We start from the raw sequence: 17036 nt of genomic DNA on the forward strand, positions 1-17036 counted from the left end.
TCCATAGTTTATGTTTATGTCTTGTTGCACGTATCTTTATGTATTGTATTTCACAGTAAAAATGCATTTTAAAAAGTGTCTACTTCAATACCCATACATGACAAAACTCTTAGCAAACTAGGAATGAAAGGGTCTTCCTTAACTTGACAAAAGTTATTTTAAAAAACTACAGCAAATACCACTCTTCTTGGGAAAACAATGGAAGTGTTTCCTTTAAAGCCAGAACCAAAAGAAAGATGCCAGCTATCACTGCTTGTATTCGCATTGTACTAAAGGTGCTAGCCAGCACAAGAAAAATAAATTAAAGCCATGATATTGGAAAGGAAAAAGCAAACTGCCAGCATCTGCAGATAATATGACTGTAATTGAAAAAGTCTAAAAGAGCGAGGGTATCCAACCTTTGGCATCTCTGGGCCACACTGGAAGAAGAAGAGTTGTCTTGGGCCACATATTAAATACATTGTGACACATAATCACAAAAAATCTCATAATGCTTTAGTTTATGATTTGGGTTGAGCTGCATGTGGCCTGCAGGCCATAGGTTGGATACCCCTGCTATAAATTATTATACAGAAGAGAGAGCTCATCAAGGTGGTTGGCTCTAAAATCAGTATTGCAAATCAACTGCACTTCTATAAACCAGCAAAAACAATTTGAAATGTAATCTTAAAATATAACTTTTATCCTAACAGAAAAGCAATAAAGTACCTAGAAGAAATAAAACAGGAGATGTACATTATCTGTAGGCAGAGTATTATACAACTTCACTGAAAGACATTGAAGACCTAAATAAATGAAGAGATATCCCAAATCCATGATAGGAAGTTTCAATATCAAAAAGATGTCAATTTGTCTTGAGTTGGACTTTGGGTTCAATGCAACTCCAACCAAAATCCCATTGAACTTGACAAGCTGATTCTCAAGTAGAGCAATGGCCAAGAAGTGGCAAAATACTCCTGAAGAAGAGTATATTGGCAAGGTGATGTTTGCTCCAGGAGATAACTAGATTTATTTTAAATCTATATGATTTAAGAAAGTGTGTTATTGGTGCAGGTTTTTAAAAGCTGACAGAAAAAGATTCACATATATAAAGAACTTTGATATAAAACAATTAGCGAGGCAGATCAGGCAGAAAGGAAGGACTTTAATAAATGAGGCTGGGAAAACTGATTTTCTCTATTAAAAATGAAAAAAAACAAATAAAACTGAAATGAAAAATAGATCCTTATAGCACACCCTACACAAAAATGAATTCAAGATAGACTTAGGACTTAAGTATAAAGACCAAAAATTTTAAATCTTTTGAAGAATATATAAGAAAATATTTTTCTGACTAGAAGGGTAGAGAGTGATTCTTTTAAAAAATAATTTTATTTATTTATTTTTTAGATTTTATTTATCTTTAGAAGGGAAGAGAAAGAGAGAGGGAGAGAAATATCAATGTATGGTTGCTTCTCGTGTGTCCCCTGCTGGGAACTGGCCCCTGCTGGGGACTGGCTTGCAACCCAGGCATGTGCCCTGACTGGGAATTGAACCGCAATCCTTTGGAGAGTGATTCTTTTACACAAGAAATAAAAAGCACAATCATAAACTGCAGGGTTGGTAAGTATGCCTGCATTAGAATGAAGAACTTCTGGCCCTGACTGGTGTGGCTCCGTTGGTTGGGCACCGTATTGCCAGCGAAGGGTCGCTGATTCGATTCTCAGTCACAGAATCAGTGTTGCGAGAGGCAACTGACCGATGTTTCTCTCTCACACTGATGCTTCCCTCTCTTCCTCCCTCCCTGTCCCTCTCTCTAAAAACTGAATCAATAAAATTGTTAAAATTAAGAACTTCTGATAATCAAAATACAGATGGTCCCCAACTTACAACGATTCAATTTTTGATTTTTTAACTTTATGATCATGTGAAGGTGATATGCATTCAGTGGAAACTGCACCTGGAGTTATGATCTCTTCCATGGCCAGCAATGTGCAGTATAGCACTTCCTCATGATGCCGATGGCAGCAGCGACGGGCCGCAGCTCCCGGGCAGTCCAGGATCACGGGGGTAAACAACCAGTACTCCACTGTGTACTTACTGTGTTGCCTGTGTTTTTGGATATTGTGTTTTCACACTCCATCATATGTACAAAATGCCCATCTGTGTCTCTTGCTTCTGGTGAAAAGAGGGAGACAATTATTCTTGAGATGAAACCCAAGGTATTTGTCCCATTGCAGGCTAATGTAAGTGTTCTGAGCACCTTTAAAACTAGACTAGGCTAAGCAATGACATGCAGTAGGGTAGGTGTATTAAATGCATTTTCGACTTAACAAATATTTTCAACTTACAATGGGTTTATTAGGATATAACCCCATTGTAAGTCGAGGAGCATCTGTACATCATGAAAAAAGGCAGAGGACAGGTCCCAAATATCTCACAATGAAAAAAATATTTGCAGTACATAGAACTGACAAAAGACTGGTATCCAGAATATATAAAGAACTCCTGCGAATCAATAAGGAAAGCTCAAATAACACAAATAATTAGGCATTCCCAGAAGAGAAAATTCAAAAGCCTAATAAGCATTTGAAAAGATGCTCAGCTGCATTAGTAATTAGAGATATGCCAAATAAAACCAAATGAGATCCTATTATACATCTTTGGGGTTGGCAAAAATTAAGAAGTCTAAAAATACAAGTGTTGGAGAGAATGTAAATCAATGGGAACTCAAATATTGCTGGTAGGAGTGTACATTGAAAAAACAACTTGGTATTCTCTCTCAAAGATGATTTTTTCTTTTTTCTTTTTTAAAGATTTTATGTATTCATTTCTAAAGATAGGGGAAAGGAGGGAGAAAGAGAGGGAGAGAAACATAGATGTGTGAGAGAAACATCAATTCATTGCCTCTCACATGCCCCCAATCAGGGACCCAGCCCACAACCCAGGCATGTGCCCTGACTGGGAACTGAACCAGTGACCTTTTGGTTCATAGGCCAGCACTCAACCCACTGAGTCACACCAGCCAGGACTCTAAGGTAATTTTTTTTCATTCAATATTATTTTGTATTAGTTTCAGGTGTATAGCATAGTAGACAATCATATATTTTATAAAAAATGCTTATTCTTTTTTTTAATTTTAAGAAGGTTTTATTTATTTATTTTTAGAGGGGGGAAAGGAGGGAGAAAGAGAGGGAGGGAGATATTGATTGGTTGCTTCTTCCAAGCTCCCAACTGGGGACCAGGCCAGAGACCCAGTCATGTGTCCTGACTAGGGATCAAACTGGCAACCTTTAGGTTCACAGGCTAGTGCTCAATCCACTGAGCCACACCAGCCAGGGCAAGGTGTTTATTCTTATATTCCACAACCGAAAAGTCTCACTCCTCGATACATACTCTAGAAAAACTCACACATGTACAGGAGACAAATAAAATAATATTCATAGCAACAATGTTTATAATAGCAAAAAAACATAAATCCATCAACAGAATAGATAAATTATGATATATTCACACAGTGGCACATTATATTACAGTGAAAGTGTATGAATTCCAGTTACCTGCCACAATATGGATAAATCTTGGCAATATTATATTGAGTGAAAAAACAAACATGTACCAAGGGCTACTATAATATTATATAGCATATTGCATAATGTAATACAATATAATTTTTATTATATTGAAAATAAGCAAGACTAAACAACATATTTATTGTTCAAGCTCATACTCATTTGTGATAAAACTATATTTAAAAACAATGGAGGAAAAATACAATAAAAATTTTTTAAAGATTTATTTATTTATTTATTTATTTATTTATACACAGAGGGGAAGGGAAGGAGAAAGAGGGAGAGAAACATCAGTGTGTGGTTGACTCCTTGTACAGCCCACTGGGGACCTGGCCTGCAACCCAGGAATGTGCCCTGACTGGGAATCGAACCAGTGACCCTGTGGTTCACAGGTCGGGAGTCAACCCATGGTACCACACCAGCCAAGGCAAATTTTTTAAAAATAAAATAAAAACAATGGAATAATTTTGCTCTGGCTGGTATGGCTCAGTTGGAGCATTACTCCATAACCAAAAGATTGCAGGTTCAATTCCTGATCAGGGCACATACCTAGTTTTCATGTATAATCACTGATGTGGGCACGTCTGGGAGGCAACTAATTGATGTTTCTCTCCTTCTGATCCTCTCTCTAAAGCAATGAAAAAATGTCTTTGGGTGAAGATAAAAAACCCCACAATGGAATATTTTTAAAAATTGGGGAGGTAGTCATTCTAGGAAAAGGAGTCAGCAGGATGGTAGGCTGGGGACCACGTAGATGCAAGTTATTTGTAACTTTCTAGTCCTTGGGCTGGATGGTGGGTTTATAGATACTCATTTTAATTTCCTACTTTATAACTATCATATACATTAGTATCTTATGCATCACATTTTATATGTAAATCATATTTACATGTAACATAAATACATATTATATTTGTGTACATATATTTAAAGATATCAATGTTAAATAAAATGCCATACTAGCCAGATGTAGACATTAAAAAAAAAGATGACTTCAGGGTTTCCTCCCTGATCAAAGGGAAGAACTGAGATGCCATTTGTCAAGAGAGGAAGTGTGAAGGGAAGGGCAGGTTTGCAAGTCTGGGATAAGGGAAGGGGCTAAGCTAGAGATAAACATTTAGAAGTCATCTGTAAAAATAATATTCAAAGCCCAGACACTGAATGAGATCCCCTGGGGTATGACTGTAGATAGAGAAGAGAGCCGGGATGCGGCAGTTAGGGAGAAGGGGAACTGGCAAAGGAGGAGGATCCAGTGTGGGAGAAAACAATTCAGGGCCAGATAGCATGATAAAAGTCAGGTAAGAAAGTGTTTCTAGCTCCGGATGTTGTGGTTCAGTGGATGGAGTACCAGCCTGCGAACTAAAAGGTTGCTAGTTTGATTTCCAGTCAGGGCACACGGTCCCCAGTTTGGGGCATGCAAAAGGCAACTGATAATCAATGTATCAATCACATTGATGTTTCTCTCCCTCTCTTTCTCCCTCCCTTCCCCTTTCTCTAAAAGTAAATAAATAAAATAGTTTTTTAAGAAAGTGTTTCTAGAAGGAGATGTGATCACCTGTATCAAAGACTTCTGATCACCAAGTAAAATGACACTGACATTTGACCTTTGGACTTGGAAATATGAAAGTCACGTGTAGCCTTGAGAAAAGGGATTTCAGCAGGGTAGTTTGGGCTCAAGAGAGATTTGGGAGCACATCCATATGTCGGAATATAATGAGGCTGTATGAAAGAATGAAGAAGCTCCGTATTTATCGATATGGGAAGATGGCAAAGATACATTGTTAAGTCAAAAAGAAAAATGTAGAACAGTATACAGGATATACCAACTTTTACATAAAATATCTGGGCGAATAACATTGTATGTTACAGAGACTTCTGGCCAAGATGGAGGTGTAGATAGATACACTTTAACTCCTCACACAACAAAAGAAGGACAAGAACAAATTTAAAACAAAAAAATAGCCAGAACTGCCAGAAAATCGAACTGTATGGAAGTCTCACAACCAAGGAATTCGAGAAGAAACTGAATTCATTCAGACTGGTAAGAGGGGCAGAGATGGGCAGCCAGGGTAGAGAGGACTGGAGGCAAGGTGGCAGCTGGCAGACTGGGTGGTCCCACATTTGCCTGCAGAGAAACTGAGAGGGACAACTGGGGAGCAAGACAGACTGTGCAACCCAGGGCTTCAATGGGGGGAATAAAGCCTTAAAACCTCTGGCTGTAAAAACCTGTGGGGGCTGCAATGGCAGGAGAAACTCCCTGTCTCAAAGGATAGTTTGTTGGAGAGACTCACAGGGTCCTGGAATGTACACAAGCCCACTCACCCAGGAGTCAACCCCAAAAGGATGCAATCTGCTTGTGGGTAGTGGGGGAAGTGACTGAAAGCCTGTGGAGAGCCAAGCAAGCAGCACCCTCCAAGAGGGATCCAGTTCTCTCTTGGATCCCTCCCTTACATCCAGCGCCACATTGCAGTGACATGGGTTGCCCTGCTATGGCAAATTCCTAAGACTCTGCCCCTTACAACGTTACAGATGCTCCAAGACAAAAAATATGACCCAAATGAAAGAACAGATCAAAGCTCCAAAAATAGAACTAAGCAATGAAGAGATAGCCAACCTATCAGATGTACAGTACAAAACACTAGTAATCAGAATGCTCACAGAAATGGTTGAGTATAGTCACAAAATAGAGGAGAAAGTAAGGGCTATGCAAAGCAAAATAAAGAAAAATATACAGGGAACCAACAGTTAAGGGAAAGAAACCAGGGCTCAAACCAACAATATGGAGCAAAAGGAAGAAATAAACATTCAACCAGAACAGAACAAAGAAATAAGATTTCAAAAAAGTGAGAAGAGGCTTAGCAAGCTCTGGGACAACTTTAAACATTCCAACATCCAAATCATAGGGGTGCCAGAGGAGAAGAGGAAGAACAAGAAATTGAAAACTTATTTGAAAAAATAATGAAAGAGAACTTCCCCAGTCTGGCAATGGAAATAAACGTCCAGGAAGTCCAGGAAGCTCAGAGAATGACAAGAAGGTGGACCCAAGGAAGCACACACGAAGGCACATCATAATTACATTACACAAAATTAAAAATAAAGAGAGAATCTTAAAAACAGCAAGAGAAAAGGAGACAGTTACCTTCAAAGGAGTTCCCATAAGATTATCAGCTGATTTCTCAAAACAAAACTTTCAAGCAAGAAGGGGCTGGGAAGAACTATTTGAAGTAATGAAAGGCAAGGACCTACATCCAAGATGACTCTATCCAGTAAAGCTATCATTTAGAATGGAAGGGCAGATAAAGTGCTTCCCAGATAAGGCCAAGTTAAAGGAGTTCATCATCACCAAGTCCTTATTATAGGAAATGTTAAAGAGACTTATCTAAGGAAAAGAAGATGATCTAAAATGGGAACAGTAAAATGACAACAAACTCACAACTATCAACAACTGAACCTAAAAAACCCCCGAAAACCAAATTAATCAAACAACTAGAACAGGAACAGAATCACAGAAATAGAGATCACATGGAGGGTAATCAGTGGGGAGGAGGAAAGGGGAGAATGGGGGAAAAGGTTCAGAGAATAAGAAGCAAAAATGGGTGAGGATAAGGAAAAAAAGAATGTATATTTCAGCCCTGGCTGGTGTAGCTCAGTGGATTGAGTGCGGGCCTGAGAACCACACGATTGCGGTTTGATTCCCAGTCAGGGCACATGCCTGGGTTGCAGGCCAGTTCCCAGGAGGGGACTCATGAGAGGCAACCATACATTGATATTTCTCTCCCTCTCTCTTTCTCTTCCCCTCTGTCTGAAAATAAATTTAAAAAATATTTAAAAAAGAAGGTATATTTCTATTGGCTTGTGTATGCATAAAGAAACTCTGGAAGAGTACACAGAAGTTAGTCACACTGAGTGCAGGGATAGGAAAGATGGTGGGCGGTGGTGAGAATGAGAACTTTCATTATACCCAGGGTCTGGCACAAATAACGCTCCTACTTTATTACAAAAATTTTTATTACAAAATCATGAGCGTGTAATTTTGTAACATAACAATAATACACTCAAGCACACCATATGATATTTTAGGTGAACTGTTCAAGTTAAAACTATAAATTATTACATCCATATTATTACCCTACCAGCCCCACTCAAGCAGATGTTACTTCTGCCAGACTCTGTACATGTTAATATTGAAAACTGTTTTTGCGCCTGTGAATGTATTACCCATTCATACAATGAATTACAAAAATTAAATAGTTTACATTAATAAAAGAGAAAGAGAAGAAGTGGGAGGAGAAGTGGACGAGGTGGTGCATGGAGACCATCATCTGAGACGTGTTCCTGTAAAGGTGAACAGAGGAGGGCGGAGGCTGGAGGGGGACCTGGAGCTGAGAAGAGCTTTTTTTAAGCTATGAGAAATTACAGCGTGCCTAACTGGGCTGCTGGGGACCACCAGGTAGAGAGGAGCGATGCTGATGCTGCGGGAGAGGGAAGGGCAGTCCCTGGAGTGAAGCCGCTGGTGATTCAAAAGGCCTGGTATCTGCCCCCAGAAGGAGTGGTGGGGATGAGACGTGGTGGTGGAAGTGGGAAGTTCTAGCCCCGTCTGCTTCTATTTTCTCAGGAAAGCAGAAAGCACGAGCGTCAGCTGAGAGTGAGAAGAGTTCAGAAGGACGTTGGACATCGGAGGACAGGAAGCAGACAGAAGTCTACCCTGACAAAGACTGGCACCCCTCAGTGAGCGCAGAGATAATGAATGATAGAGACCACAGAGCCAGGCCCAGGGGATTTATGGACTGTGGAGTGTGGGAAGGTCCTCAGATTATCTGAAGACTCATTTATCACTGTATTTCATTGTCTCCCTCACTAGTCTAAATCACAAGAGACTGCGATAGCTTTGTTCTTGCTCTCCACTGTATCCCCAGGCCCTGGTTTAGTACCCAGCATGTAGTAGGTGTTGAATGAAGGAATAAAAATACTAGAAATAGTTGATAATGGCTCAAAGTTCTCAGTGTAAAAGACACTTATGCTGACAGTAAATGACCCACGCCCGTCACATAATGAGTCCTCTTACTGCACATCCTCAGGATGCACTGGGACTCACTGAGGCCCAGGATTTGGTGTGATTTGTGCGCCCTGGCTTACATGGCCCAGTTCACATCCGATGTGCACTGTTTCCCACTGGGAGACACGAGGCTCACTGCCTGCTGTTCTGACCTCAGAATGAAGGACTATCAGGGACAGGCAAGGTGGGGAGCAGCCACTGCAGATGCTAGTCAGAACAGCAGGCTTCCTTCCGGGAGGCGGGAGTGCAAGGCTAATGATAGTAATAGTGCAGGGGATGAAGGGTGACTGTCTGGAGGGGCGTGGGTGTGAGCCGACTCAGCCACAAAAGCATTGTGCACAGATGACAGGGCAGAGATCAGGGAGGCCAGGAAGACAGAGGAAAGGCGGGTGGAGGGCAGAGGAGAGAATGAAGAGTTCCACTGGGGAGGGGTCCCAGGTGAAGCTCACTAAGCAATGAATATTGTGCATATATATATATATATATATATATATATATATATATGTATATATGTATATATGCTAAGCCCTGAAGTAGATTACAGGGGAACAAAACAAATGAGATCTTTGTTTCTAGTATACGTGGGGTGGGGGGACAGACAGTAACCAGGAAACAAATACAAGATCATTTCAGAGAGTGAGAAGAGTTGGAAAGAATGAAACATATTGATGAAATAGAGTGGGTGGTTTAGTGAGAGGAAGGAGCCAACCTAGCAAAAGTGAGACTGAAGGGGGCCCAAAGGCTTCCAGAAACAGGGAATCAAAAGTGCAGGGGTGCTAAGAGAATGCTTTGGGGTGTTCTAGAACAGCAAGCAATCCAGTCTGGCAGGAACATTGTTTGAGCATTGAGGAGGAATACAAGTTGAAAGGCTTCTCCGAACAAGGAGTTCAGATTTACTCCAAGAACAGTGAAAAGGCACTCAAATATTTTAAGCAGGGAAGAGCATTCTGAAGACAAGTTTGTAAAGGGCAAGGGCAGGATCAAGGGGGCGGCTGGGAAGCTACAGCACCATTCCAGCCATCGTCTCATGTGGGGAGGATGTGAGCGACATACATAGTCGGAGAGAAGTGGATGGATTCAGGATATATGTGGGATGCAGAGCTCATGGGACTTGCTGGTGAAGTAGATACAGGGTGGGAATTGGTCAGAAAAGGGAAAGGGAAGAAGGACATTTCCTAGGTTTTTAGCCTGGACAAGTGGGGTGGGGAATACTGGGGGAGAAATGAACTGGCCAGGAGAGAATTCAAGACATGCATTTCAACTGCATTAGCGTCGCGTGGCTATTAGGCATCCAAGCGGCGATGTCAAGTAGGCTGTCGGATAAATGAGTCTGGAGCTCTGCACATAAATTTAGGACTCTCTGACATTTACATAGTGTTTAAGCCCTGGGACTGGATGACATCACTGGACAGAGAATGTGGAAAGACTCTGAGGGCTAAGGACTAAGTTCTCAGAAGCTGAAACATTTAGAGGTCGAGCAGAAAAAGACTGGGAAGGAAAAGCTAGTGAGGTTGGAAGGAAACAAGGAGAGTACGGTGCCCTAGAAGTACAACCCCAATAAAACCGGGCTGTGATAGAGAGGACTGGGGTGGGATGGGGTGAGTGTGGGGCAGGGGAAGCTGCTTCTGATAGAGAGGTTAGAGAAGAAGGCCTCCTAAAAGGTGACATTGGATGTGAGTGAAATATCAATGAAGAGTGAGTCATTGGTAAAAGCCAGGGGGAAAATGGTCCAGGCACAAGGAGTATCAAGTGCAAAGACCTTATGGCTGGTTAAAAGCGCCTCTAGTTCTAGAAAGATAGACCAGGTAGAGTGCCCCTGGGGCATAAGTGTTAGGAAAAGAAGTCGGAGAGTTACCCAGGGGCTAGGTCCCGTAGGGCCCTGTAAGTCACAGTAAAGAGTCTGGATCCCTGAGTGCTAGATAAACTGAGTGATGTGACTTGAACTACTTATTTTAAAGATAATCGGGTTGCTTTGGAGACAACGCATTGAAGCAGGGTCAGAGTAGAATCGGGGGATCCAGTTATCGGGATAATCCAAGGATGGTGCGAGGTCTTCGCTGCCACCCCCACCTTGCTCCCCACTCCTCACTCTCCACCAGGGATGAAGCAGAGTTGGAGACACAGAATTTCAGAAGCTACCTAAGGTAACCATAGCGTTGGGGTGACAGGGTGGAGAAGCCCGCCATCAAAACGCGGGGAATCAGACGGTCGCTCACCCTCCGTCGCCCTCTCCAACCTTCCACCTGGGACACAGCTGAGCGTGCCTCCCGTGGTGCGGCAGCCGGAGGGTTAAACCGTGTGGCCTACCGGCGGGAGGGGGAGAGGCGGAGACCGAGCGCTCGGAGGTGCCGCGCCGAGCCCCGCCGAGCCGAGCGCAGCGCGAGCCGAGCCGAGCCGAGCCGAGCCGAGCGGAGCATCTCCCGCCGCCGCCACCGCCGCCGCCGCCCCGCGCCCCAGGCGCCCGCCCCCACCCTCTCCAGCACCCCGCTGCCGGCCAACCCCCCCTGACCATGCCCCGTGCCCCACCTGCTCCCGCGACCCCCCAGCCCCGCTCATCCCTGAGCACCCGCAGCTGCCGCGCCGCCGCGCCGGGCTTGCAGGTGAGTGAAGGGGACCCCCACGCCCCCACCCGAGGGGGCCCGGCCCTGCCCTTCCGGACTCCGAGTCTTTCGCCCCCGCCTCTCCCCGCGCGCGGTCCCTCACCCGAGCTCCAGCTTCCAGCCCAGAAGCGCTCCTTCCCTGCCCTGCTCTTCATCCCTCCTTCGTTCCCAGCTCCATCCTGCCCTTCTAGCGCAGTGGTCACCGTCCCCGCGGCTGCCTCCGTCCTGCCTTCGGCTTGGGCTCCTGGCATCCTCCCGCTTTGGGCTCCCTGTCTGCTTTGGGTGCTCCCTCCCTCCGAATCCCTTCGCCGACCTCCTGGTCTTCGTCTTCTCCCCCACTCTCGCTGCTTTCCAACCCTGTGCGGGAAGCACGAGCTCGTGAGAAGGGTGGGCTGGGGCAACGCGGGAGACGGGGCCGGGATCCCCCACCCCAAGGTTCCCACCCCACCCCCCGCTCGTCTCCTGCGCACAACAGGTCCGTGAGGCGCGAGGAGAGGGAGGGGGTGGCGCGCCAGCCTGGGGACTGCGGGCTTCCTGGAAGGGGTAGCAAAAGGGGGTTCGGGCCCTGAGACTGGAGTTGATGTCAGGGGAAAGGGGTGATGCACAAGGCGGACAGGCAAGTGGGTCCGGGGTCAACTGGCCACAGATGTCCCTGTGAGCCCTTCTCCGCTTCACTGCTTCGCTCCCACACTCCCTCCCTCCAGCTTCGTTCCGTTCCCATCCCTCTCTCTCTCTTCTTCCCACCATGCCCCAATCCCTATCTCCTCCCGTAGCTCCACATCCCTTTACATCAAAAGAAACAATTTCCAACTCCTCCATCTTTGCTGTTCCAGTCTTCAGTGCCATCCCTTCCTGTTCTCGTGTTGTCCACGGTATTATGCGCCTTCCTTTCCCATTCCCTTTCTCCCCATCCCTGCTCTTCTCCACCCCTTTCTCCCTTCCCCTGTCTGATGAGACTCCTTTCCTGCCTGGACCTTTTCTTTCCTCTCCTGCCCTTCCCCCTTCTTCCCCTGTTCCCGTGACCCCCTTCACCCCCTGTTTTCCTCCCTGACCTTTTTAATTCATGGTGTTCTCCCTTCAGCATCCTCCACGCTTCCAGTCTTCTGTACCAACCCCTCTTCTGTTCTCTTGGGGGACTGACTCCTGCCCCTCACCCTGTGCCCTATGCTGGCTTCCTCTTCACCCTTCTCCCTTGTCACTCCCAATCCACCTTCGCTCTCTGGGCCCTTCACGAACCCTTCACATCTGTGCCCACTGCCCACTTCCCCATTTCCTTCCTCAGACTTTACAATCATATTCCCGTTATTCTCTGAGAGTACTTAATGTACAGATTTAGACCTAGAATCCAGAGGAGACAGGGTGTCATATCCTCATTCACTCTGGGGAGACTGCCCCCCACCCAGAACCCTCATCCCTGAAAACATGTCCTTCCTCTTTCAAAACCAACCATCCTGATTCTCCCGGGATTCTTTACCCAGGAGAGCTACATTTAAGGAGGTGGGTTTTCCCTATTTCTGTCTCCCTTCATAGGGCACCTATGCTTTTGGATGCTTAAACACTGAGCAAAAATTAGCCCTTCCTGGTGTAGCTCAGTGGATTGAGTGCCGGCCTGTGAACCAAAAGGTCACCAGTTTGATTCCCAGTCAGGGCACATGTTTGGGTTGTAGGCTAGGTTCCCAGTTGGGGGCATGTGATCTCTCACACACTGATGTTTCTCTCCCTCTCTTTCTCCCTCCCTTTCTCTCTCTCTAAAAGCAAATAAATAAAATCTTTTAAAAAAACATTGAGCAAAAATTATATTCTCCCACTCACCTGTCTCTTTCTCTGTCTCTTTCCTTCCAACCCTCCATCTTCTCTTCCTCTTCTCCTAAAGATGCAGATTCCTGGGGCCAATCATAAGAGAAATGCCTGGGACTACAAGTGGGGTGGGCAGGCTGGGATGCTTCCACTGCGCACACACCACACACACGTTCACAGACTCACTCGGATTGACTTCCTCTTCCCTCCCCCACTCTCAGATTCCCTCCCTAGCGGTAGGTACACAAGGAATCACAAGGTTCTTTGCTCTAAATTAAGATTCAAGAAAAGCTTGGAGCTGTGGGCAGCGGAAGTGAGAAGGAAGCCTGAGAAGTGAGAGTAGACCCTGGGGTGGGGAGGTAACAGTGACCTGGGGCGTGGTAGAGAGGGGCTGGGGTCTGGACAGGGAGCCACTCTGGGGGTTTTCCCCCCAGAGGATGCTCAGCAGCAGTGACTCCTGGGTGGCAGCAGTATAGCTGGCAGCCAGCAGCCTGGGAGGGGAGATGGGGGTAGAACTGGTGATGAATGAGCTGGGGAAGTACACAGGGCGGGGAGGGTAGGGATGTGACAGCCCCTTCTCTCTCCCAGTAAAGGCTGGAAATCTGGGTCACAGCTGAGGAAGATCTCGAACATGGAGTCCAGGATGTGGTAAGTTTGGCACAGCAGCGGGAGCTTGGGGGCCACTTTCCCTGAGGCCTTGGCCCTTTCCCCCCTAGGCCCACCAAGGGCCCACCATCCTAAGAGCTAGACACTAGGAAGACAGAAAATGAGGCTGTCTTCCCAAGGCCCACCTGCTTTTGCAGAGAGACCTGGAGAGAGGCAGCTGGGGATCTCTGGTATGAGCCTGTCCTCCCCACACATAGGCCCAAGATGGGCTTCTGTCTCACCCTCTTTTCTCCCTTTTTGCAGGCCTGCACTGCTGCTGTCCCACCTCCTCCCTCTCTGGCCACTGCTGTTGCTGCCCCTCCCGCCGCCTGCTCAAGGCTCCTCCTCCCCTCGAACCCCACCAGCCCCAGCACGTCCCCCATGTGCCCGAGGAGGCCCCTCCGCCCCACGCCACGTGTGTGTGTGGGAGCGGGCACCGCCACCAAGCCGATCCCCTCGGGTCCCAAGATCTAGGCGGCAAGTCCTGCCGGGCACGGCTCCCCCGGCCACCCCATCAGGCTTTGAAGAGGGGCCACCCTCATCCCAGTACCCCTGGGCTATTGTGTGGGGCCCTACAGTTTCTCGAGAGGATGGGGGGGACCCCAACTCTGCCAATCCTGGATTTCTGCCTCTGGACTATGGTTTTGCAGCCCCCCATGGGCTTGCTACCCCACACCCCAATTCAGACTCCATGCGGGGTGATGGAGATGGGATCATCCTTAGAGAGGCACCGGCCACCCTGCGGCCATTCTTATTCGGGGGCCGTGGGGAAGGTGAGTGGGAGTGGGAGAGGCTGGCAGGGATATGAGGGTGGGGAGGCTGGTCAAAGACCCAAAGGGCAGGAAGAGAGGCCTTGTCTGTAAGCTCCTTCCACAAGTGTTGTGCTGGCACGGGAGGCAGGGATGAAGATGCCTCTGATCCCCCAAGCTCAGGTCCGTAGGAGAAGACAGATGTGTAAATACTTGGGGATGTCAATGTAATAAGTGCACAGGAGAGGCATGTACAGCATGTTTTTAAGAAAAAAGAAGGAAGAGACTTCCTCTGCCTGGGGCTCAGGACACTTTCCAAGAACTGACATTTGAACTGAACTTGGAAAACAGTAGGAGTCCATGCAGAGGAACACCATGGGTGACAGGAACTCAGGGTGACAGCTCAGCTCCGGGAGTACAGAGACAGGGCCAGCGGTTTGAGGGTGACGCCAGGGCAGATGTGGAGGTTTCCACCCCCTGGTTTCCTCACAAAGGCAGGTTCTCTCTGACCTTGCAGCTGCCTTCTCACCACATGTATCCAGGTTTGAGAAAGTGGAGAAGGATTTGGGAGGAAAGGAGCTAAAAGTTCTGGGTAAAGCTGATAAGCAGAATAAAGGGGGTGCTTTAGAAAGAGCTGGGCAATATGGATTCACACCGGTAGCCCTCCTTAAGCTTACTGAACCCGCAACCCAGCTCTGTTTTCACTGCCTCCTAGCTCCTCCCACCTTGAGCCTCCCTGAAACTTTCTTCCCACCCCATCCAGGTGTGGACCCCCAGCTCTATGTCACAATTACCATCTCCATCATCATCGTTCTCGTGGCCACTGGCATCATCTTCAAGTTCTGGTAAGCTGGGGTGAGGAGGGTGCTGGCAGATAAGGGCTGAATGTTTGGCTGGAAGGAAGGAAGGAGCAAGGGCATCAATTTTGCCGGGGGTGGAATAGGAAGTGATTGATTAAAGCAAGACCTTGGGGGAAGGTAGTTAAGGATTTGGGTTGGGGCAGACAGTGAGAAACCAGGGCAGATCCCTTCTCCCAGGGACGTAAAAGGATAATGGGAGAGGTGGGGGATTATTTATGTGCACTAGGGGCTTTGGTGGCTATCCCTTGTCCCCATTTCTTCCAGAGAAGGAAGACAGAAAACTGACCCAGTCTGTAGAGCCCCTCCTTAGGGCTGCCTGAGAAGGAGGGAGCAAATCTGGAGCTTTCTCTGCATGCATTTAATAATGGGTCACTCAGTCCTTCACACTTTACTAAGAGAGTCGTTAGACACAAGCGTCCAGGTCATTAGCTGACTTTGAACTAGAACTAAACCTGCCAAAGCACATGCTGAGGAGAGACATGGTTCTTCTGGATATGCATGGGGGAGAAGGCAATTCTGGGGGACTCTCCCTGTTGGTGGGAAGGAAGTACTATTCTGTGGATCTGGAGCAGGTTGGGAGGGTGGTTTAGATCCCAGAGCCCCAGGGAGACAGGGCAGGAGAGGTGGTTTTATGGACACATGGTCTTAGAGGCCAATTTCTCTGCTGTAGGGTGTTAGAGGTGCCTGAGGGAGGCTGGGGGTGACTGGCCCTGCAGGTCCAGGATGGGGGCTTCTTAAATTCATGAAAGAACCTCTTCCCTTATGGTGCACCAGCTGGGACCGCAGCCAGAAGCGGCGCAGGCCCTCAGGACAGCAAGGTGCCCTGAGGCAGGAGGAGAGCCAGCAGCCACTGACAGACCTGTCCCCAGCCGGGGTCACTGTGCTGGGGGCCTTCGGGGACTCACCTACCCCCACCCCTGACCATGAGGAGCCCAGAGGGGGACCCAGGCCTGGGATGCCCCAGCCCAAGGGGGCTCCAGCCTTCCAGTTGAACCGGTGAGGGCCAGGGCAAAAAGATGGGAGGGTGAGGAGGGGAGGCCCTTTAGGTCTCTGGAACTGTGGTTGGGGTACTCCTTCTGGGTGCGTGGGAAGGAGGTAGGCCTGGCCCTCCCAGAGCCTGTGGCTTTTCTTCCCAGCCTGGCTCCTGGCCCCTCCCAAGGAGTCTGAACCTCTCCTTTCTGGGGAGACCCTTCCCTCTCCCCTCTCTGTGGATCTGTGTCCTATTCTCATGCTGCCATTTAACTCCAGCTCTGCCCTCTTAACCTTGATTCCCTTTGTCTTGGATTCCCCTCTTGATTCTGACTTACCCCTTGTTTCCTGACTGTGCCCTTTCCCTCTTCCTCTCAGGATTCCCCTGGTGAATCTGTGATGCCCACCAATGTTGGGGTACCACCAAGCAGGAGGCCGAGGGGCCGGCATAGCCACCGCCCCCACTGAGGGTGGGGCGGCTGTGGGACCTGGGCCGCAGGTGCTCCTGGCCCCTGCCCTTGCCCCCCTGCCCTGGAACACTCACTGGCCCCACATTCAGTCCTACCTGCTCACCCTCCTTTAGGTGGGGACCTCCCATATTTGTGGTTTTTGGTCCCCCATGCCTACCCTTGCACACTCACATGAAAGCCTTGCACACTCACTTCCACCCTCATGGGCCATTGCACACACTCATGCTGTTGTGCAGCCAGGCTTCTGCACCTGCTCCCCATCCACCTCTCTCCTCTGCTGACCCCTCACATTCTTCCTTTTGCTTCACAGTTTTCACACTCTCCTCTTCCTGCAGTCCA

General features: G+C 47.5%; 1 protein-coding gene across 1 annotated transcript; it reads left to right on the forward strand.

The window, feature by feature from the left end:
* The first annotated feature begins 11063 nt into the window (after positions 1–11063).
* PIANP (PILR alpha associated neural protein) lies at positions 11064–16979 on the forward strand. The gene is made up of 6 exons (XM_037068378.1): positions 11064–11207; positions 13593–13652; positions 13914–14422; positions 15162–15243; positions 16033–16254; positions 16606–16979. Exons 2-6 carry the CDS (start codon positions 13636–13638, stop codon positions 16625–16627), a joined length of 852 nt encoding a protein of 283 aa, XP_036924273.1. The 5' UTR covers positions 11064–11207; positions 13593–13635; the 3' UTR covers positions 16628–16979.
* The last annotated feature ends 57 nt before the right edge of the window (positions 16980–17036 follow it).

The sequence above is a fragment of the Sturnira hondurensis genome, unplaced genomic scaffold (assembly GCF_014824575.4).
Source record: "Sturnira hondurensis isolate 20B ecotype Veracruz unplaced genomic scaffold, ASM1482457v3 Scaffold0017436, whole genome shotgun sequence".
NCBI lineage: Eukaryota > Metazoa > Chordata > Mammalia > Chiroptera > Phyllostomidae > Sturnira > Sturnira hondurensis.